The following is a 23142-nucleotide window of genomic DNA, read 5'->3' on the forward strand; positions in this document are numbered from 1 at the left end:
TATAATTTTGCAACTATTGAATTGATTACATAAAAAAGGATACAAATTTTGTTAGCTATAAGATTTGATCCCTAGACATCTTGCATACTATTACATGGAAAAAGCCAACTTCTCTACACCAAAATTTATGAGATTGATGAGCAAATTTAATTAATATCTTGTGTCAAGGGGAGGCCAAGGCCCCCCACTAACCCTCCTTCGCTCCGCCCATAAAAATAACCTAACAATCTACACCAAAAAAAACCACCACCGTCATGAACCATACCCCTTTTAATTTTTTTTTAAAAGACATTTAAATGCTTAAACAGAGTTGCCATGATGGTGGAACAATTCAAACCTCAATTTCATTAATTAAAATATCACAACATGTTTACATTAAAAATGCAATTGATTTAATTGTAATGAAATGTCTACTCTTGCTATCTACATGCAGTATGTAACGCAATTATTTTTCTAAAAATTACAGTTTTTCCTTAACAAACACAAGAATATAATTTGACTATAACAAATTTCTGTGAGGGAGGTGGTATTGGTTCATCCCAAGAGATAATGGATATTAGACTCATTAGAGTCTTATTTCAATTATGTATCCTTGTGATGGTACGTTCTACGTTGTTCGCGTAGTACGTATATGTTTGTAGTACATATGCTGTTGATTTAATCCGACTTGGATGGTGGTGGCCGCGGTTGTATTAAGGTCATTGCTCTGTAGTTGCACACCCATTTGCTGCTGCAGAGTTTTTGGCTAGGCCTTTTGCTATAACAGCATCCTTCACTAATTTGAGTGAGTCAACAATATCATCACACAATTGATGAGGATCAGGTATTGCATCTTCATCAACAGCTAGAACTAATGTCATCTTGTTTATGTAACTTTGGAAGTTAATCATCAGTTCCTGTAAAATTTACAAAAACCAATGTTATAATGGGTCCAATTTACATACATGATCAATTCTTTATACAATTATACTATATATATAAGCTAGAGTTTATCATAACCAGCCCATCTTGACTTATTGTTACAGGTCAGGTCTAATATAATATGGACCAGATTTATTCGTCTAGTCCGGTTTTGGACCAGTGCACAACCGTCAAGGCATTCTAAAAGCGCTAGGCTCGGCCAAAATAGTGCATTATAGTCTTCAGCCTGCTACACCCTGGCCCAATTTTTATGACTTGGGCCAACTTTGGTTGTAACGTGGCTAGGCATGACCCATGATTAGCTTTAGTACAAAAATTGGAAAACATACAAGTAGTACATATTTATTAGCATGCCAATTTGATTTGGTTATACAAATTGAGGTGTGCAACTTACATGTGGTTGTCCATATGAAGATGGGGCAAGAAAAGCCAAAGGATGGCCATAAAAGCCAATTTCCTCCATAGGTCCAACTAAATTCGAGAAGGCGATTGTTGTATGAGAGTTGATCGTATCAGATACGGCGCTTGCAACCTTAGCACCAAACAACTTCTTAACTAGTTCAGCAATGAAATATGTGTATAAAACCTCTAGTGAATTCTTCTTTCTGTCTACTGTTGCCTTGGCTTCTCGGATATAATCTAAAGGATCATCGCGCAATCCAATGGTAAACGGAAGAAGTACATAGCCAAATGAATTACCCCATTTTGCCTCTGTATCTTTATCCATCATATCAGCTAATGCCTACAACGTTACATGACATGTACAAAAATTGACTCATTTACGGTATGTATTATTTTTACACAAACATATTTAAATTGTATTGGTAAGAATGCCTCACTTGTATTCCTGCACTTGGTCGAATGTTGATAAGAAGAACAGATCTAAGGCGAATATGATCATCTCCATCAACTCCTGAACACAAAGCATGAAGATTAAAACATTGATCAAGTACATTTATGATTTATAGTATGATTTATGCTTGCTAGTATTGTCTAAATTGTCCCAATCTGACCCAAAGCCAAATTTGTGCAGCCTATATATGACTAAAATTTTGTGACCATTTTTCCTATAGTCCATAAGTTTAATCCAACTTAGCTTGAACTACACTTAGCTTTTTGGGACATACGATGGATGAATATGTATGTAACGCCTTTTTTGGGCATAAAATGGCCCAACACATGACCAATGCCTTACCATATCTTTTGTTAAGATAGCGAGATAAACCAGCTTGTGTGATTCCTAGTGCAACATCATTGATAGTCTGTATATTTCAATGTAACAAATTTCATGCTTATTAGCTGAATCTAATGAATCAAATTTGTCAAAAACACGATTAAATAAAGATCATATACATACGAAGTACATGAACTTACCCCGCCAATTGCATTCTTCACAAATTTCATATCATCAAGGCTAAACGTCTTGTAAACAAAGCGCCTAGAGGTATTCACGCTTCCTCTAGGACTACTCTTAAGAGGAGATTTGTCCTTCAAAAAAATCGAAGTTGCTACAAACATCAACACATCAATCATGGTGTTCCAAGACAACACTAACATCCACCATAAGGCCAAAATCCATCTCCAAATGAACCACTTCCGATTTTTGTCATGATCAACATACGTTTTTTGAACAGGAATTGTAGGTAAGGCTGTGGGATCAGAGATCTTACGTGTTAGGGCTAACATTAAAGAGATAAGGGAAGTTCCATCGCCAAGTGAATGATGAATACGGAATATTCCAATGCCCTTGACATCTTCGGAGAGCTCAAGATGAAGGATATGGATTTCCCAAAGAGGCCTAGACTTGTCTAAGGTAGTTTTGCTAAGGTTGTAAACATAGTCTTCAAGATATTTTTGAGGTGATTCTATGTTTTCAAGGTCTATTTTTGGCACTATAAAGTGCTTGTCTAAGTCCACTTCTGTTCTAACCCATTTCAACTCTTCTCCTTTACATAAATCTCCTACCTGTAAGAAGCAAATACAAGATTGATTATTAATTCAAACAAAATTACTAATATTTGTGCTAAAGGGTTTATAATTATATTTTTGAGATTCATTCAAAATAGAATTATTTTCAATATACATAATAAGTACATTGTATTTGCTAACACAATTGATTTATTACTTTGTTACGTTTAGTATGTTACTAATATGATTCAATATTATTTTCTCATTATATATTACCCATTTCATTCATATTAAATGTTGCTTGAATTATTAATTTAGTATTATTTTTTTCCCACAACACCTATATATGTAAAATTACTGATAGAATGGATCACATATTCTTTTTCTTCTCTCTTTATCCTCATACATTTTTTTGATCACTTTTAAACCACTTATCGTCTAAACTTATTTCTACTTAAAAAAAATTCTCATAATTAAAATTGAGTATTTAACTATCGGCCAAATATATATAGCATAATTAATCCTGTGGATATTGGGGTTTACAAATGACCAACATCATGTGATAAAATGAAGAAAAAATAATACTTTTTTTTTTACACCAGAAAAAGTAATACTTGAATGAAAACTAATTACGTACTACTTTATCATTAAAGCCTACTTATTTCATGAGTCATCTTTCTTGTGATACCGCACAAACTTATTCCTACTTAAAAAATATTGGATTATCAAAGTGGGTTTTTTATGATGTAGAGATAGGGGAAAAGAAAATCCAAATCCTCTTAAGCGGTACAATTATATTGCTCACTTTTTTTTTTTTTTTTGAAGACATTATATTGCTCACATTATCTAACCTTATATGTCACTTTATGGTTGGATTGCTTACATTTATTATTTATACCACCCTATATTGGCTATTGGATAAATGTCACTATTTGATTAATTTGCTCACATAAGCAACATTTATATCACACTTTTAACTAATTTGTCATTATATGCATGCCTAATAATCAATCATGTTTTATTATTTTTAATGTTTCTTTATCTTTACTAAGGATACTAAAAAAGCATGTTTATGTATATTATTTTATTGTTATGTTTTATTAAACAGATTCACACAGTACATATATGCATGCAACAATAATACAACCATAACCATAACCATAACCATAACCATAACCATGCATAACCATTATCATAACCATGCATAACTATAATCATAACCATGCATAAACATAACTATAACCATAACCATGCATAAACATAACCATGACCATGCATAACTATAATCTCCATTAATTTTTTGTTCCACTCAGTTTACTATTCACGTAGTTATACTTTAAAAAAAAAATACTAAATCAAAAAAATAATAAATAAAAAATTTAATATGCATGCAACAAAAAAATATATAATATCTATATAATACGTGATTGAAGATATAATTGGTCAAACATATATGTTGGAGACCGCACAAAATACAAGTATCTACTATATTAAACCCGAACAAATTACTAGTGCAAAAGGAATATATTAAAACAAAAAAGCAAATGTAAAAGGGAAGAAGTAAAATAATTACCACAATGCTAGAGAAACGAGGATGCTTGAGAAGAGTAGTGGGAGCTTTGGACTTACAAAGCTCAACATCAATGGTAGTTTTGCAACCCATCATTGCTAATATATGTATATTAAAGTTTGGTTTATGAAATTGGACCGATGATGGACTTAATGGCTCTTCTTTTTCATAATCTTCCAAATTGATTATTCCTTTATTAACCTTAATTGGTTTTATCACCCCTTTTTTTCTCCTCCTAATAGCATCCTCCATAATCTTATTCTTTTCTTTCTTTTTTTTTTTTTTGGAAAATAATATCTTTCTTTTTTTGAAACAAAGAAAAGGATAAGAAAAGTGTAGAAAGTAATGGTAAGATACTACAAAGATTATGGCCTGTTTTTATAGACTACAAATAAGTTGTGTGTTTGTGTGTATCTTTTGACTTGCTAAAGTATAAGTTGTCATATTTGTAATATTGCTAGCATTTAAAAAAGGGAGGTTGGGAAAGTTTGTATTTAAAGCTTTGGTTTGATAGAAGTTGTGTAATTGGAAAATGACACTAAGTTATTTGTTATGGTGACAAGTGTTGAGGAATCTAAATATTGATAAACATACAAAAACAAAATAAAAAATAGGAAAACTTAAAAATATTTGGAGGTGCGGGGAATCGAACCCCGTGCCTCTCGCATGCGAAGCGAGCGCTCTACCATATGAGCTACACCCCCAATCTTGTTTCATATTGCTTTGTCTAAAATATTATTATTACCAAGTACAAATTACTGTCATTTTCACTTATGAAAAGTATTGATCTACTTTATTACTGTACATTCGCTGTATGATGGTTCAGTCATCCACTAGAGCATTTAAATCTTAAAAATATGATTTTTTCAAAAAAGAAAAAAGGAAAAATAATAAATAAATAAAATAAACGATTTTTCAAGAACACTTTTGCTCGAATCCTCTATACTCCAAATTAATAATCACAAGGAGCTCTAACAACGGTTTTTGTTTGTTGCAAACTTTTTCTAAGAGTTTTTTTTTTCAATGATTAGAATTTTTCTTAATATGTTCACTATTAAGTTTGAATAGCGATGGAAAATGATCGACACAATTTTGAGTGGTCGGGGACACTATGATGTGATTGAGCATTGAGGTCTAATTCATTTTTTCGATTTTTTAAGAATTTTGGTACGATACGTTAATAGTCGTTGTACATAAATTTAATTTAGATTTGGAAATTTGATAGAGAAATCATCATATTCCAAACAATAAATCATAGGAAATCTTTAGAAATTGGAACCTCTAAGAAAGAGAGCTCATAGTACAAACAATACATAACAAATCGTTAGAAATTGTTATTTGTAGACCATGAAATTTAATTGGCTCGAAGACTGAACAAATCTGTCCATTTTCTGAATTAATCAATCTTTTTTTTTTTTTTTTTTCAGATAATCTACTCGTAACCTAGTGGTATAGAATTTGTTAAAACCATCTCAATATTTAGGTTTCCAAATATCAATTTTTTATAAAGTTGTAATGGAAAAAAAAAAAAAAAAAGGGTATTTGTAATTTATCAGTGAATGCCCAATCTATCTGGAAAACTCGACTACCCAATGAAGTATTAATCAGAACCACAATATTAGGCAAATGTGGTAGTGAACCACAATAATTAAATCAATAACGTGTACAGCAGATAGATTGAGACGCTTAAATGGTTTGTAAATGTGTAATATCTCACCCTGTGTCTTACGTAGCAAATCATATCGTTATCGATCATACCTTCCCTAACTTTTGTCCCAGCATTTTACACCTGTATATATTCATTTTTAGAATTTAAACTTTAAAAGCGACTTAATTTATATTAATGACACATTTAAATCAAATGGGGCACATTCACATAATCACACAATGTCTCAAAGAGGGAGGGAGGGGGGTCAGGGGGTCGGATGGGGGTTAGTTAAGCTTTGACGTCGACAAAAAAGAGGCACCTCACTGCATAGAATTCTGTAGAAGTTCAAGCATCAAGGATGAATAAGACATTACAACCATCAGAGCATATACACATGCTAGTAGAAATAAAATTGGGTGTGACTCGTCGTCCCCTACAATGGCCTCAATCATGGATGAGAAAACCATGCTGTATATATCTATATGAATCAAAGAATCACATTTTTGCTACAACTAGCAATTCGGGATGCACAAAGAAAACGTTACTGCTCAGATGTCTCCCTCACTTGGACCAGGCAATAGCATCAATCTCTGACTGCGCAGTCCTATACAACTCCAACCTCTTTCCTAAGTTGGTACGCCTCTGCATAATTGCTGGATCCTCATCCAACATCTTACCCAATGCTTTTGCCTGCAGAGAGAAAGCAACAAGAGAATAATGAAATTTCCAAGAGAATATGTATTTCCAAGGGTTTAATTTAAGTTTGGAAGGGCCAGGTCAATGAGATAGGAAAAGCTATTAATTGGGGCTAGAACACCAACCTCTTTCCCACCCAACTCTGTAAAGAAAACATCAAGCAAGCTGCGCTTTGCGTCACGAACTTGACAATAAACAATTGATTTAGGAATGGAATTTCTCAATGTAGCACAAACCAGGTTGACATATGACAAGACAGTTGATCCTGTAGGAAAAGCAGAAATGAGAGATCAGTATTGGCAGTATGTTAGGCAGCTACCAATGTAACATTGTAAAGAATCTAAATCTTAGCTTATTGAGACAAGTACCCTTGTTGCAAGACTAAATAAAAGGAATGGCTTTCCACAAATCAACATCTTCATAGATGAATTGCATGCATGGTTAGAAATAAATAAAGTGTAATGTTGCTCACCAATCCGACGGAGATATGAATCATTGTAACGGTCAAAAATTGAATGTGTTGGGTTGCCACCCTTCTCAACATCTTGAGGAAGCTTTCGGAAAAAATCAACGGTGAGGTAACCACACTCCATATCAACAAGCTGTAAGGTCGCTCTCTTGCTTTCCTCTCGCATCCTCTCTAATGAATCGGAAGCAGCATTTGCAACTTCTACTCGTAGAGTGGGGTATTGTCTTAGTTCCTACAGGTCAGAAAGAGCGTTCATTATATATTGCCTTCAGTCACAGTCCTTTTTTATATAATAAATAGAGAATAGGACTAATTCAGATAGATAACACACCTTTTTAATAAAAATTAAAAATAAAAATCGGGGACAGATGAGACCATGAGTACTCAGTACAGATAGAACATATACTACATTATGTCATTCCCTATGGAGCTTCAAAACCATATGTAACTAAAAATGTAACACCATGAGCTTACCGCAGTTTCACTGATAGCCTTGTGAACAAGCTCCTTCAATATTCCATGAACCTGGAGAGACAAAACACATTCTGTCAACTACAAACATGGGAAGACATCCTTTCAAAAAAAAAAAAACATGGGAAGACAGAAAAGGATTACTTTGTACCCCCAAAGAGAAGCAAAAACAACTTTTAGTTTATACCCGTTCCCCCCTCACCCTCTCCCCAAAAGAGAGCAATTGTTAAAGCTAACAAGAAATCCAGAATTTATTTCACTTGTGGTCACATATTGAAAATACTAAACACGACACTTTTTTTTTTTTAAAAAAAAAAAAAAAAAGGCTAAAAGAATGTACCATAACAGAAAGTGAATAAGCCTCCTTCCACTAAACTGTTAAATGTTTTAATTGCTATTTAAAAATTACAGCTAGCAAGAACAACAGATAAAATACATTTTAAAAACCCATACTCCTATACCTAAATTATATAGTCGTGCACTCACTTTAAAAAAAAATAAATAAAAAAAAAAATAAAAAAAACCAGCTGCATGAAAAACTAGAGTTTTCAAGAAGACCCCAGTCAACCTATAAGTATTCTACTAATATATAATATTAAGGACATACCGCATCAACTGCAGCCTCAGCAGGACCTCTAATTGAACCCAAACAAGATTCAATCAGTCGCCGATAACCTTGTTCGGGAGCAATAAGATGAGGTTGATACCCATCAGCTTCCGTGATTAATTTCCTCACATTCTCCATGGAAAGTTGCTTGTCAAATTGCAACCTTTTTAAAGCAGCAGGAAGCTGATTATCAAACACGCCATAGATTCTGTCACCACCTGGGCGTCTGCAAAACCACAGCAAATGCAGCTTAAAGACATTGGTGGAGAAAAGAACGCTAAATTGAATGACAAGCCAAACTGAATTCTATATATCTAACGAGATACTAAACATTCAGTTGGATGAGTAACATACACCCCATCAAGATGTTCTTTAAATATCTGGTCAAATCCTCGACATATTTCCATGATCATGTATAACTTCCCCTGCAAGAGCACAAAATAGTAAATATAATGATCAATAAACTACTTTGACCCCTTATTTATATGCATAACCGTCCAACAAACTCAAAATCCAGGTAAGAGCATCTCAGGATGAGAATACAATAATCTAGTCCTAGGAAGCAGGAAACCGACAGATTTGCACACACAGGTGCTCCATATCTATAAAAAACTGTTTCTTTCCAGCATCAGGAAAGTCTATTGTCTAGATGGAGTCAACATGATACACAAGTCCCCCTTGTCCTGAGAAAATTCCGGGTCATGGAGTCAACATCCTATTAGTAGTAAAGAAAGTAGTGCAGCAAGCAAAGAGAATCGAAAGACCCATCTTCCTGTCCCACTCCACACTGACTTTTGGTGTCCGTGTGTGTGTGGGTGGGTGGTTTTGGGGGAAGGCTAAATAAGATAACATTCTTTTCTTCATATTAAGTTTGTAACACTAAAGAAACATAGTCAATAACAAGAATGCATTTATTTGTCTTACATATCAACTACTCACATAGGTATGATGTGTGCATGATATCAAGACACTTTATTCATCCAAAACTGAACAATATTGAACATAAATTTTCATCGCGTTGATTGGTATACATAAAAGAAAGCCAAACAATATGAGGCTTTAAATTACTTACTCCAGCATCAGTAGCAACAGGCTTCCCCAGACGGCTCAACTCTGATTCTAGTTCAACAATAGTTTTGTTGATAAGAGACTGAAGGCCAGGAATCCGGGATTTGATGACAGTTTCTAAATGCTGGAAGATTTGAAATTCTTCAGATTAGGTATAACAGTGGATAACAATGAAAATTAAAAGGTAACATCCATGAAATATCAACATACCTTGGACATCATCTTAGCTAAGAACTCTGAACCCATTCTATGAGCAAGATGCTTATACTCTGGGCTACTGTTCCAGAATTCTCGCTCTTTACGTCGAGCAATAATCATATCAACATTTTTATTGATATCAGCCTGTGACCTATTTACAACACCCACCCATGGATACTGCAACTTGTATGATTTGCCTTCCAAAATCTAAAAAATCAAGGATATTGAGCAAGGAATAAGAATGCAGGCCTTCAAGTCTCCAATTATTTGTCTTCCTTAAGGAAGTATTATTAGTATAGTGGCTTTTTAAAACTCAATTCCAAAGAAGGAATCATAAAAAAAAAAATATATATATACAAAAATTAAGACTAAACAGCCAGCTTAACATAGAAAGCACTTACATCAACGGCATCAGTTCCTTTGTCCATAAGATCAACCTTCGTCAAAACTCCAAATGTCCTCTCTCCTAACAAATGAGAACACAGTATCAACAAGAAAAAATGTTACTTAGTGTACCATTTTTGTAGATGAAGATGTTCAGCTCAAAAAGTTACCCAAAATGTCAACTGCTGCCCACACAACTTGTGAAACTTGCAAACTTCTAGTAACCACTACCACCACCCCTCAAGTAAAATAACAAAAAACTTTTACCCAAGGACCAATACTAAGACATTATCTCCTGGACAGGGCAAAAATTATTTCCTCCACTACTCAAAACTCATCAACAAAATCCCTATACACTACAGTGGCTTCAAAGTCCATATATGGAAACCAGGCAAGCAAGAGCTAACAATATGCTTCACAATGTATTATGAGACCACATTAGATGGACAAAGAGCAGAAATATCTTACCTTTGGGATCCACCTCACGAGAAATTTTAATTGCATCAGAAGTAGCAAGATCCTGATTAGCGGGAGATATTGCCAAAATGATACAATTGGGCTGCAACAAAGACAATGCATCAGATATTTTGATTAAACTCACAATAAATAGGAAATTAATAGCTTAAAATTTAGAACACCCAGTGACTTTTTTTTGGAAGGGCCCGGGGGAGGCAACTTATAAACACTCTCATCAACAGATTTTGCAGCTTCTTTTTATATTACCTTTTCAATATAGGAGCGAACCATATTTTCAATATCTTGAACAATGCTTTCAGGTTGGCCATCTGCATCAATTAACCCAACAAAATAAATATAAATATATGTACAAAGCTCATCATCATATAATTAGCAACAAGACAAACTAAATAAGGATAAGTGCTTCGATGAGGACAACTCACCAATAGCCACTTTGGTAAGTCCAGGAAGATCAATCAGCGTAAGGTTAACAACTGCCATTAAGCCAAATTGTTAGAAATTATAGCCTATTTTAAGCAACAAGATGCAACAAAACAAGAGAGATGAAGCCCTCAGATATCATCAACGTCAGCACAATAATTAACGTAAAGCCAAAAACGAAAGAGAACAGTAACACTAATTAATTGGCAGCTACTAAGGCGAAGATAGCAGTTAGCAACACTGGACCAAGACCTGTCTGTGAACCAGGACATCCAAAATTAAAACTAGTGACTAGCTCAGCCCAGGCTATCATCCTTAATTCTTATTTTCCTAGTCAATTACATTGAACATGATTGCTCGGAACAGTCCTAAAATCCCAAAATCAGGGAGAACATGTAGGTTCATTGATACCCATACCTTTTTAGAAAAAGGAGAAACAGAAAATGGTTCTCTCATGTTTCAAAAATTCAACCAAGCTACCTAAAATCATTTCGCCATAATGGTTGTGTTTACTGCATGAGCTTCTAAACTTATACGCACAACTAAGCATAGTGGATTAACAAATTTTTCGTACATTTACGTTATGAAGTTGCTCCAAAATTTAAAAAACATTCCTACTACTCCGTAGTGTTTATAATTAACTTCATCTTATAGTAATAAAAATAAAATTAAAGGTAATATTCTATCTTCATATGCTTAAAAAACCTGCTTCCCAATTGTCTCAAATTATTAGAGAGAATACCATGTAAAGTATAATCAATGTGTCATTAATTTTAAATTGTTATCATCCTTTATGGTAATTTCTTTTGATAACCTAGCAAATTTAATTTAAGTCAACTTTTAATGGGGATACCATAAAAAAAAGTATACATGCAACATAAATTATAGAAATATAAAATAAGGTGATTCATGCAAACCATTGACCTTACACGTGTAACTGCTCCTGTATATGCAAAGGCAAAAAGACATTCAAGCTGCATAAAAAAATCAAAGAGATATATGTCTTACCATTGGGGGAGTATATACTTAGATGAATAGGAACACTAGAGATTGCTTTACTACGCCCAGTCTCTCTATCAGTCTCATCTGCTATCTCCTTCCGCACAGCAGCTGAATAGGCAATATCCAAGGTTTACATTGAAACTTTGAATAGAAAAGATAACAGGATGAACAAAATATTACTAACAACTATGATAAGCTAACATACCAAAATCTGAGATCCGTTTCCTCGGAAGGTGCATAAATTCTGCCCATTCTCTATTTTCTTCAACCCTGTGTAATTGTAGAACAAGAGGACGCCTAGTAACAATACCTGCATAAAAGATAAGCATTAATTACAGCCAAACAAATCAAAATATGGAATATGTAAGGAACATTAATTACAAAAGAACCAAAGTATCCAGAAAAAAGATTTTTACCAGATCCACGAGGCAAAAAATCCTTGCCGACAATGCTCTCCAAAACTGACGACTTCCCCGAACTCTACATATCATCAAAACATCCCAGGGGTAAGAATGTACGGTACTACAGTATGAAGAAAAGCAAGACAGCATGCTAAATTTGGACCTATGTGCATCACTCTCCGTCCATCATCACTCTTAAAGCTACTTATTCTCGGAATCAACAATATAAATACAACTAATCATATAATTCTCATACTATCCACACTTCTCTTCCATTCATTCCATAAATCAAGCCCTATATCGAACATCATCTCCATCCAGAGAGATACACAAAGCACGGCAAAGAGAATCACTAAGTGATTATTAAGAAGTAGACAGTCTTAAGATATAAACTTTACCAACAAGCTAAACTTTTGAAGAATCCAAAGTAGAATACGCTCAGCACTTTCGACCTAAAATGATCACCATTCTCTTCATTTTGATTTGTTAACAATTCGATTACCCTAATCTATGTATTTAAATCGGAAAACTCAATCACCGACTCCACCTTAATGGAAAATCACAATCATTCATAAAATACTAAGTATTCTAATTGCTTTTCTTTCAAAAAACACTTCTTATACTTGGGGAATTTCATTATTAGAGCAAATTTCTGTAAAAAAGTTGAACCGCCAAGTGTCGGTGATGGATAAGAATCAATGCCATAGCTAAAACACTAAATCTATAAAAATGGCATCAAACCAAATCACAAATCAATAAAAAAAAAAAAGCTAACATTCTAGCATAATTCGAACACAGTGAGCTACTCCAAGCAACAAATCGAACAAACTTCAAATCAAAATAAAAAAAAATCCATCTAAAACAATCAACGATTCAAAAAAAAATAACCCTAATTACCAAAACCAAATCAAAATGAAAGCAAATAAAAAGTAGGATCTGAGAAGAATCGAAGATCTGAGCAATACCTGACCTCCGACGACAGCGATGGCGGGAAGAGAATCCCAAAGAGTAGGAAGAGCGCTTTCATCACCATGATCGCCGAGAGCAGTACAAGCTCTCTGAATCTTGTTAACGAGAGAAATCAAGTTCTCCATTACTGTAAATCAAAGCACCGATTAAGATGATTTGAGATTGAATTTTAGGGTTAGGGTTTTTCGAAAATTGAGAGATCTGGAGATTTTTGAATTCGAATGGGAAAATGGGGAGAAAAGAGAAATGAAGGAAGACGCTGAGAAAAATTATAAGAGAAGAGAGAAAATAAAAATAGGGAAAATAAATGATGATGTAAAAAATGTTTCAAAAGAAGTAAGATTGCGTTTTTGGTTTGGCTGTTATTTTTAATTTTTGGTTTGTTTTTTATAAATTTTTATTTGTTGTTTCAATGGACCCACTTTTTGTGTAAGAATGTTGGAACGGCTATATTTTGTGTGTTTGGGAACGTTTATAAAAAGAAGGTTGGATCATGTGAATTAGTGTTCATGGGCCCATAAATTTGAATCTTGGCACAACACCTTCATCTTTTTGGGGAAAGGACTCCTTTATTTTGATTCAAATTGGTTAGCAATCTTTGCATGCCAAATTAGTTATTGGTCGAGCGATGTTTTGAGTTATGAACTCTAAATTACAAGTCTTAAAAAATTTATGCATATCTATGTAATATAAAAAAATGAAAAGTTTGGCTAGTGTGTATACATTATTGGTTCAATTGTGTTTTCCTTGATATAAAAAGTGCATTATAGGTTAGTTTAATAAATTAAACAATAAATACACGTTACGTGTTGAATATTATATTCCTTGAAAGTGTATTGTAGGTTAGTATAATTATTCAAAGAACAAATATGCTTCATATAAGAATTTCTTTGATTTTCAAATGAGGGATTATGGGTTCGAATCTCGGTTAATGCAATATAGTTGGCTATGATTCTTATGAGAGGGTTGGAAGAAAGTTCGGAAATGAGTGAATTTGTAAATGCAGTTGTGAAATGACTTCTTTTTCTTGAGCTTGGTCGAGTTTACTAAATATTGGTCAAGTCTCAAGACTTGAGTTTATATTAAAGCTTATTCTCAATTGATTTTCACTATTGATTCCACAGGTCCTCGTTTCATTATGTACTTGTACAAACTCCAAAGAGTAGATTCCATCATTGAGACCTTTTTGTATTTGCATTTGCATTTGGCTGTGATGACACTTGACTGAATATGGGGGAATGTTACTATTTCCAAAAGCATTACCCACATGTTACCATATTTAATATCACCACCCACATTCTATCATATTGAATTACGAATCAAAATGAAAGCAAGTTACTTGAGATCTACAAATTTTAAACCACACTCGTACTCTAATCAAAATACATTTGATCACCTACCAATGATGTTAATTTATATTTCATTTAAAGTCAAATTTAACTAGACTAGCTATCAATATTATAAATTTGAAAATACGCTAGTTTCAAACTAATGAGTAGGATATGTGAAGCCCACATTCCCTTTGGGCCAGTATTAGCAAGGCACTTACTTACAACTATTACAAATTTACAAGGCCTTCTCTTCCAAAAATATATTGAAAAAATTGGCCTTTCCACATGTTTCCAAAAGACTCTATTTCAATCTCAATCTAAGATTTGAGAAACGTGAAAAGTTTTTGGTGTAATCTAGCATATTCCTATAATCTTTATGGTGCAAAAAATGATCCCATGTTACACAAAACATACAAAAATTTTAATAATTGCCCCTTTTATGGTTCAAGTTTCTCATCAAATCCTAAGCTTTTACAAACAAACAAATACCTTTAATTTCAGCTACCAATTAGCTCAATTCTTCTCCTTACACTTGTTCTGTTTTTTTTTCCTCCCTCTCAATACCTCTCGTTTTCAGTTCTTTCTCGATGAACTCTGAAACTAATTGAAACCCAGAAAATAAGATATAAGATTGAAGGTTTTTTTTGCTGTTTTTTCTCATGAAATCTACTGCAATCAAACCCTCTTTACCGTCATCTTTTAATCAAAAGCTTTTTAATCCCAAAAACAACCCATATCAAAGAGCAATTTCATTGTTTTCTTCATCAATTTTCAGGGCAAAACCCCAAAAAAGAGCAATTTGTATATCATGTAAACTTCCGATTAATGACCCACCTCATAATAGCTTCAATCGTTCAACACCCTTAAACCCCTTTTCATTATTAGTTCCAATTTTACAAAGTATAAAGAATTTCACAGCAAAAACAGCAAAATTTAACTGGGTTTCATACTTAAAAGACCCAGCAATTGATGAAATTACTAGATTAAACAACAAAAAGACACAATTTTTGCACAATGGAGGAGTTGGGATGGCTCTATTAACCGTGCAATCGACTGCTAGGGACAGATTTAGCCCATTTGTCGCGACACTAGCCGCGAATCCAACGTTTGTCAGTGGATTATTGGCATGGTTTTTGGCACAATCTACTAAGGTATTGTTGAATTTTTATGTGGAAAGAAGATGGAATTTAAGGATGTTTTGTGCTTCAGGTGGAATGCCGTCTTCTCACTCTGCTTTGTGTACTGCTATGACTACTTCTGTTGCGCTTTGTCATGGTGTTGCTGATGCTTTGTTTCCAGTTTGTTTGGGGTTTAGCCTTATTGTTATGTATGATGCTACTGGAGTTAGGAGACATGCTGGTATGCAAGCTCAGGTAATAACCTAAACATTATCCATATTTGGTTTGGTGTAGAGTGTAGTACTTCCCATAGACTCGTAGTAAACACGTTCGGGGACTATTAATGTATCATACATGTGGGTGTACCTGGAATTAAATAGGTGCATTTACTATTGAATGTGTATATCAACATTGTAGCACTATGTCATTAAATCCACATTATAAACTAGTCATAGACTCGAAATTAATAGGGTTTGAGATAAATCTATTATACACACGTGTGTGCCTAGAAATAAATAAGTGGGTGCACAATCATATATACATCAACACTGTAGAGCTATGTCACTAATTCCTGGTTGTCCTGTCTCCTGTGTTACTGTGTATGACTGTTAGTTATACCTTGTTCTTGAATTAGTTGTCAAATTGTTCTAACCTCCCATAATTAAGAGCAAGACCATAAGATTCAACCTTTTCTCATTTTATGATAGGAATATGACATTATTTTGAGTAACATTGAATTTTCATAATTAAGGAATATGACATTCCTACACCAAACTTGCATTTATTTCCCTTCTCATCGTACTCTTATTGTTATTGAATGTACTACAATGTAGTAATTACAAAGTATTTTAAACAGTGTACTGGACCACTGATTAGCATATATTGTAGCTCAAACTTATTTTAGTTCTTATTATTTAACAACATACAAAAAATTTCTAGCTCTCTTTGCTTTGAATTGTTTTCTATCATCCCATACTTAAGTTTAGATACTTTGTATTATATTCATGGCTCTGCAATGACATACAACAATTCTTCTATAGTTCTATACACAAAATGATTGCATTATTAACATCATACGGAGTACTGTTTGTAAAGGAGAGCGTATGTTTTTCTGCAGTTCTGTCCTCAAATGAGGTAGCTCACAAGTTAAGCAAAATTCAGTGGCCTTAAAACTTTATTAGCCTCAACGGGGATTTGAGGCCAACTGCTTGAATAATGTGAGGCCAAATGCTTTAAACGTAAACTGATGGATTGGTTGTTTATGATGCATCTGGTTAACCTTCATGATGTGTATGACAAACCCTACTGAAAGTGATATACTGAAAGGTGGTTATAACTGAAATTATGTACTCGTAGTTCATATAATCATATGCATGTGATTTGCTCTTTCTCAAGTCTTCAATTCGAACTGCAGTTTAAGTTTCTAATGATACATTTCCTGTGTCAAAATTCTTGACCTATTTTGATACTCCGTAGTTTGTAATTTTTGGCGCCTTAGTTAACCTATTCGAAGTTGCTAATATATTTGTTTCTATGGGATTCATTCAACTAGGTTCTGAACAAAATCATTGAGGATTTATTTCAAGGGCATCCCATCAGCGAAAGGAAGCTCAAAGAACTTCTTGGCCATACTCCATCACAGGTCATTGCCGGAGCTCTTCTAGGAATTGTAGTGGCTTGTTTTTGTTGCCAGGGTTGTTTGGTTCCGATATGATTTACTTAAGTTACTTCTGAATGAAATCTTCTTTGGTATAAATGTCCAGTTGCTAATGTTAAACGAGTCTTGGCATACAACTAATCACTTCACGGTGATATAATAATTACTGAAGGAGGTCTGAAGAAGCTATAGATTCAATAGTTGCTTCCTTGAACATTTGTATCAGTTTATATTTTTTTTTTTGAAAGTAGGTCATCTCAATATAATTGTTGAGATGATGCTTCTGGTGTAATTTGATTGGTATTGTAATTTGGATAATAACGATCAAATGAATGAGCTGCAATGTTTGTTGCTAGTTTTTCACAATATAATCCAATCCAATCCAACGTTTGTGAGATTGACCTTCCAATCAGCTATTTACTCCAATCCATCAATTTTCTGGCCAAACAGCTTGTTACCAAATGAGGCCGCATTACATTGTTGGTTGCTTTTAAATATTTTTTGTTTTAATTTGTTACGAAGCATTACATTGTTGGTTGCTTTTAAATATTTTTTGTTTTAATTTGTTACGAAGTATTTAGAGACGTAGCCTCATGGGTAAGCCCGTAAGTTCGTTTTCTTTAATATGTTTGACTTTCAATAAAACTACATGATACACTTTTTTTTTCCATGGTAAATAAGATGAATTGTTCTATTGAATTGGTTACATAATAACAGTAATAACACAACCTTAACAGGTGATGCACCTGTCAAGTAGTCAAGTGTTTTCTTGCAATAAACGCTCTCAACTTCTCAAATTGCCCTTGATACAAATCTAGATTTTTAAGTGACAACTAGAAAGTCAACCTTTTCAGCTGCCAACATTTTTTTTTCCGACGGTCTCCATCAAAGTTCGTGTAAATAATCATATTTGGCGCAATTTTATCATCTCTTCACTCCTTTTTGTTCTCTCGACATTTTATACTTGAACAACCTCGTATTATTGATTGAGCAGCTGTTTAATTTTTGTGATCATAATTATTCTTCTGAGTTTTGGGTTTTATTCAGAAGATCGTTGTTAAAATGGGTTGTGGGAATTCAAAAGATGAAATGAAGTTGTCTTCGTCTGATGATTTCTCTCTCCTTGCGGCAGATACTGTTTGTGAGTTTTTTTTTTTTTTTTCAATCTATTATTTTGTAATTTTTGTTATGAATTTTTTGGTGGGAATTTTTGTTATGATTTTAATTGAATGTTTTATGAAAATATAAGATATGTGAATTAAATGAATGTGTATGAGATTTGATATTCCTAAAAATGCTTGAAGTTGGTAGCCATGATTTCTTAATTTGGGACTGATTGCATAGCAAGAATTTGTTTATTTTGTTTGGATGATAATATAAAATGGGATGTGTAGTCCTCTCTAGCCAAGACTTCCATTGTGCAACCGGTTGTATGATGTGCATGGTACAATCAAAGGTTATTACTCATAATTGGCTTAATTAATTACTCATTTCGAGTAATCTCAAATGATCAAATGAACCACGAAATAACATTGGTTTGTACAACACTTAAGTGGAACTTTTTGTACTTGCATGATCAGTGAAACAATTTTTTTAACTTCATTATTTTCTAATATTTCTATGTTTAAACAAACAACTATGGTCCTATGGATGACTATACGGAATAATCACTTTTGGTTCATGTAGCCGACCCTACTTATCGGACTAAGACTTTGATTGATTGATTGAAACAAACAACTATGAAGGTGTGTGAGTGTGACTGAACATAATTACCTAACTATTAATGATTGTTTTGTGTTGCATTTACTGAGGATGAAGTGGATCTTTTATATGACTTATTCAATAAACTCAGCAACTCTGTTGTCAAAGATGGTTCTATTCAAAAGGTATATAATATTCTTGATGTATAAGTGATACTTAATTTGTTTTATATGGTAGCAAATGAAGAGTTGTTATGCATTATTTTGTTGCTATATTTAAGTTATTATTATGGAATCTTTATTCTAATACAATTATCAATTATGATGATCAGGAGGAACTTCAACTTGCATTATTCAAGAATAGTATGAAGAGAAGCCTTTTTCTGGACAGAGTATGTGTTTCCTTTTAGTTGTTATTAGATGCTGATGTCTCACAATTCATGCAAGAATTTCCGATGTATAGTTGTTCACTTGTTCTTTTTCCTTCGGTTTGCATAATACTGAAGTATTTTTTGCCTTACAAGATAAGTTGAGCAGCATTTATTAAGTACAAAGTATTACTTTAGGATTCAGAAAACTGGACAAACCTTGTAGCAATTTGAACTGTGGGACTATCAGTGTATGATCTGATTCACTGATTGCTAGGTGTCACGTTTCGTTTTGGCAGTCAAACTGATATGGTGGATTTTATTACCATCTAGGGCCTTGTATATGCTGACAATCACTGATTCACTACTGGTTTTGTTACATGCACTTCTCGGTTTTACTGACAAAAACTGTAACTCGGCTTTTTGCCACAGCCTTACTAACTCGGTTGCATACTTGCAGATGTTTGATCTCTTTGATGTCAACCAAAATGGCTGCATTGAGTTTGGAGAGTTTGTTCGATCATTGAGTGTCTTTCACCCTAGAACTCCTGACAAAGATAAAATGAAGTGTATGCAATACCTTAACTTACATCTAAGCCCAAAGTTCCTAGATAGCTCAATAACTTGTTCTGTCAATTGTTTCCTGCTATACCCTGCTAACGTATAGCTTTCTGGCAGATGCATTTCGGTTGTATGACCTTCAAGGAACTGGCTATATTGAACGTGAAGAAGTAAGTACATATTAACTTCTATATATATCTGTAAATTCCATACCATCAATGCATCAAATGTACTTTGCCTTACCTTTGTGGTATCTGATTGGTGGTATCCATTTCTTTTAGCACAAAGAATTAAAGTCATAACACCCTTAATCTTCCAGCATGGTGAAAAGACTTCATACTCCCCTTTCAAAAATAAAGAAGGGATTAAAATCCGCTCTAATCCAGGGTGAAAGCCCATGAATGATCAATACACCTGAGGATTCAAAAGTTAAAATGTGAGCACATGAATTCTTATTAGCTGCAGAACACTGTGAAAACATCAGTACGATTATGTGGCCTGTAAATAGTGAGGAAATGACTCATCAGCATGTTAACACGAACAAGAAACAGAATATGGTCTAGTCAGATGTATAATTTATTAGGCTGTTTTAACTTGTTTGAATTATAAATAAAAATTTCATGAGAAAGGGTCTGCAAGTTATATTGTTCAACTGTTTATTCATATATACATAGAAATCTAAAGTAATGGTTGAGTACATATTTAGGTTTGAGTGAAGCTAATTTGTTTGTTAAGGTTTGTTCAAAGTTACCTGTTTTGTTTTGGGAATAGTAAATCAATGCCCTTAATGCAGTGACTTTGCTTCCGAGATGATTTACAATAGAGCAAAAGTGCGGAGTAGTAATTTTTTACTTTCATTTGTACAGCTGAAAGAAATGGTGGTGGCCCTTCTGCATGAATCAGATTTGCATCTCTCAAGTGATATCGTTGAAGCCATTGTTGACACGGTATGGACTTAAAAGTTGGAATTGCTAACTTGTTATTTTTCAATATATGAATATTGATCGAGTTGGGCAAATATGGCTGCTTTCTTTGTTACCAGACATTCAAAGAAACAGATTTAAAAGGTGACGGAAAATTGACATGGAAGAATGGGAAGAATATGTAGCAAAAAATCCCAAACTGCTAACTAACATGACTCTTCCCTATCTAATGTGAGTAATTACAATATCTAATGTGAGGATTTGATTTGACCTGCTCTTTGAATTTCAATATTTTTTTAGCATCTGTATTTTGTCAGTATCTCTGTACATTTGCACTTATAAGCTATTCTTCGTGCTTTCAGGGATGTTAATCTTGCTTTTCCGAGCTTTGTGGTGAACAAAGAAGCTGAATGCTTACAGAGAAAGGGACCAGAGGAATAGACGCAAGTTCTTTCTTTTGACATGAATTTTGACAGTATCGCAAAGGTTCATGAAGCTGCATGTTTGGTGTTTACTGTTTAGTTGAAGCTCATAGGGGATAGAATCTCTGCATAAATGCTGGGGTAGTGGGGTTAGATGTAGGGGTTAGATGTCCTGGTACGACAGCCATCGTGACTGTATGAGCAATGGTGTTGATCATTTGTGCATTGGACTGATGGGTAGCAGATGATGTGCATACGGCACTGATGCGTTATATGCTATGAGGTGTGAAAATCATACTCCATAGCATGAACATACTACTTCAATGTAAACGGAACTTTTGTATCACAACATTCACAAGAATCTCATGAGCAAATTCACAATATTTAAGTTATCTGAGTATTTTCAAATCTTGACAGCACATTATTGATCACAAGTTCAGTCATCATTTGGTCTTATTGTACTTCTTTAGTTGTGGTTATACCGTTATGTGTATCTCATACTGCACATCCTGAAATAAATTCATGAGTTTGAGGCCCTAATTATTGAATGCTTCGTATCTTGTGTTCTTGAGCGAGGCGAGCTCACTGCTGTACAACCTATTTTGCTGTTACCATACCTTTCCTTATAAAACTGAGATACATCAATTTTCATTTCTGCAGCTAGTCTTGTAGACAAAGTAAACTTGGATATACATACATAGATACGCTCTACCTGACTGTGACGTACACGTTCATCGCCTCGTGTACTGCAGGCTGTACGCCTGTACGATATATAAGATATACCAAATCATGTGGTAGTGAAAACTTTGCCTAAGGCAACTTGTTGGAAGGGAGTTCTGTCATTTGGTAAGTACCTAAAATTGACGTTGAAAGCTTGAAATGTTTATTAGCAAAGGCACAGTCAATGAAATGAAATTGACATTTGGACTGATGTATCAAGTTGGATTTCTTCATTTCTTGAGATTTAATCTGACTTAGATATTTTTTGTCCATTTCTTTGGTGTGCTACAAGTCTTCAACAAACGACACAACGTGCAATTAACCCATAATCTCCGCTGAAGAACATTTCTTAATTATTTTTAAAGTAAAGTGGATTTTTTTATCTTTTGATTATTGTTCAACTACACTACAATTGTACTGCCTTTTATTTGACAATAGATTTTCTATTTTTCTTGGCTTTGATACATGTTCAGCTTTCCCATGAAAGATACTTAGTAATATTATATGATATTTGGTACACAAATTTAATTCAACTCAATTCAAGTTATGTAAATTAAGAGTTGATATTATTTCATTTAAACAAGAAAAGAAAAAAAAAAAAAGACATATTCTCTACATTGTTGCACGTCTTATACATGATTTGGGATAATGAAAGAGCTAATTAAAGAGTACATAAATAATATAAGCATTCATTTCCGACTAACAATCAACTCAATTCAAAAGACTTTCATACCAAACATGATCCGACTCAAGCCAAACATTCAATTAGCTTTAGCTACTATCAAAAGTAAAAACCAACCTACGTTTGCTCACTAAGCTAATTTCTTAATTAAGTACATGTACAATACGGAGTACAAAAGTATAATATCCTTTTCTTAAAAAATTCAGTTTTATTACTTTAAGTTATTAAAAGACGGTTGAATTAATTACAGAAAATCTCACCTTTCCAGCATTTCTTATGGCCCAAGACAAAAATAAATGCAAATCCCCTTTATTTTTCTTTTTAATAAAAATACAAAAAATTAAAAATGAAACAACCAAAAAAAAAAACTCACCGTTGCCAATAAAATGCCGTGGCTCCACTTCCTTTAACCAATCAGAGCTTCCCGTTAACGTGGCATCCCACAGTTTTC

The 23142-nt window shown here is 33.7% G+C and overlaps 3 protein-coding genes, 1 non-coding gene and 1 pseudogene across 5 annotated transcripts; 2 read left to right on the forward strand and 3 right to left on the reverse strand.

The window, feature by feature from the left end:
- Window positions 1-322: 322 nt before the first annotated feature.
- LOC145614771 (wax ester synthase/diacylglycerol acyltransferase 11-like) lies at window positions 323-4844 on the reverse strand. Its single transcript, XM_081669834.1, has 6 exons — window positions 4403-4844; window positions 2296-2886; window positions 2117-2183; window positions 1761-1834; window positions 1316-1663; window positions 323-896 (listed from the first exon to the last, which is right to left on the reverse strand). The coding sequence occupies exons 1-6, from the start codon at window positions 4649-4651 to the stop codon at window positions 699-701; spliced, it is 1527 nt and encodes a 508-aa protein (XP_081525960.1). The 5' UTR covers window positions 4652-4844; the 3' UTR covers window positions 323-698.
- A 186-nt stretch (window positions 4845-5030) lies between these two features.
- TRNAA-CGC (transfer RNA alanine (anticodon CGC)) lies at window positions 5031-5103 on the reverse strand. Its single transcript has one exon. It is a non-coding gene; the product is annotated as a tRNA-Ala (tRNA).
- Window positions 5104-6348: 1245 nt separating this feature from the next.
- Window positions 6349-13535, reverse strand: LOC145615257 (dynamin-related protein 5A). Its single transcript, XM_081670323.1, has 16 exons — window positions 13206-13535; window positions 12256-12319; window positions 12045-12149; window positions 11846-11947; window positions 10840-10890; window positions 10664-10725; window positions 10409-10499; window positions 9958-10022; window positions 9569-9763; window positions 9363-9482; window positions 8645-8715; window positions 8291-8516; window positions 7687-7737; window positions 7216-7444; window positions 6869-7008; window positions 6349-6737 (listed from the first exon to the last, which is right to left on the reverse strand). The coding sequence occupies exons 1-16, from the start codon at window positions 13332-13334 to the stop codon at window positions 6609-6611; spliced, it is 1830 nt and encodes a 609-aa protein (XP_081526449.1). The 5' UTR covers window positions 13335-13535; the 3' UTR covers window positions 6349-6608.
- A 1456-nt stretch (window positions 13536-14991) lies between these two features.
- Window positions 14992-17677, forward strand: LOC145613269 (uncharacterized). Its single transcript, XM_081668342.1, has 2 exons — window positions 14992-15913; window positions 17211-17677. Exons 1-2 carry the CDS (start codon window positions 15200-15202, stop codon window positions 17370-17372), a joined length of 876 nt encoding a protein of 291 aa, XP_081524468.1. The 5' UTR covers window positions 14992-15199; the 3' UTR covers window positions 17373-17677.
- A 700-nt stretch (window positions 17678-18377) lies between these two features.
- On the forward strand, window positions 18378-21633 carry LOC145613018 (calcineurin B-like protein 4; annotated as a pseudogene). Its single transcript, XR_014106849.1, has 8 exons — window positions 18378-18452; window positions 19109-19201; window positions 19348-19407; window positions 19844-19952; window positions 20062-20114; window positions 20811-20891; window positions 20987-21098; window positions 21230-21633. The product of XR_014106849.1 is annotated as a calcineurin B-like protein 4 (transcript).
- The last annotated feature ends 1509 nt before the right edge of the window (window positions 21634-23142 follow it).

This window comes from Chenopodium album, chromosome 25 (assembly GCF_948465745.1).
Source record: "Chenopodium album chromosome 25, dcCheAlbu1.1, whole genome shotgun sequence".
In the NCBI taxonomy this organism is placed as follows: Eukaryota; Viridiplantae; Streptophyta; class Magnoliopsida; order Caryophyllales; family Amaranthaceae; genus Chenopodium; species Chenopodium album.

What these genes read in the sequence shown, in the direction of transcription:
- LOC145613269 (XM_081668342.1), top strand. Translation starts at nt 15,200, where the DNA reads ATGAAATCTACTGCAATCAAACCCTCTTTACCGTCATCTTTTAATCAA. An exon ending in ATGCTGGTATGCAAGCTCAG is followed by an intron (nt 15,914 to 17,210) that starts GTAATAACCTAA and finishes TCATTCAACTAG; the next exon opens with GTTCTGAACAAAATCATTGA.
- LOC145615257 (XM_081670323.1), bottom strand. Translation starts at nt 13,334, where the DNA reads ATGGAGAACTTGATTTCTCTCGTTAACAAGATTCAGAGAGCTTGTACT. An exon ending in AAAGAACATCTTGATGGGGT is followed by an intron (nt 8,517 to 8,644) that starts GTATGTTACTCA and finishes GTGGTTTTGCAG; the next exon opens with ACGCCCAGGTGGTGACAGAA. An exon ending in CAGAGTTGGGTGGGAAAGAG is followed by an intron (nt 6,738 to 6,868) that starts GTTGGTGTTCTA and finishes TTCTCTCTGCAG; the next exon opens with GCAAAAGCATTGGGTAAGAT.
- LOC145614771 (XM_081669834.1), bottom strand. Translation starts at nt 4,651, where the DNA reads ATGGAGGATGCTATTAGGAGGAGAAAAAAAGGGGTGATAAAACCAATT. An exon ending in TGAAGAATGCAATTGGCGGG is followed by an intron (nt 2,184 to 2,295) that starts GTAAGTTCATGT and finishes TGAAATATACAG; the next exon opens with ACTATCAATGATGTTGCACT. An exon ending in CTATCTTAACAAAAGATATG is followed by an intron (nt 1,835 to 2,116) that starts GTAAGGCATTGG and finishes CTTTGTGTTCAG; the next exon opens with GAGTTGATGGAGATGATCAT.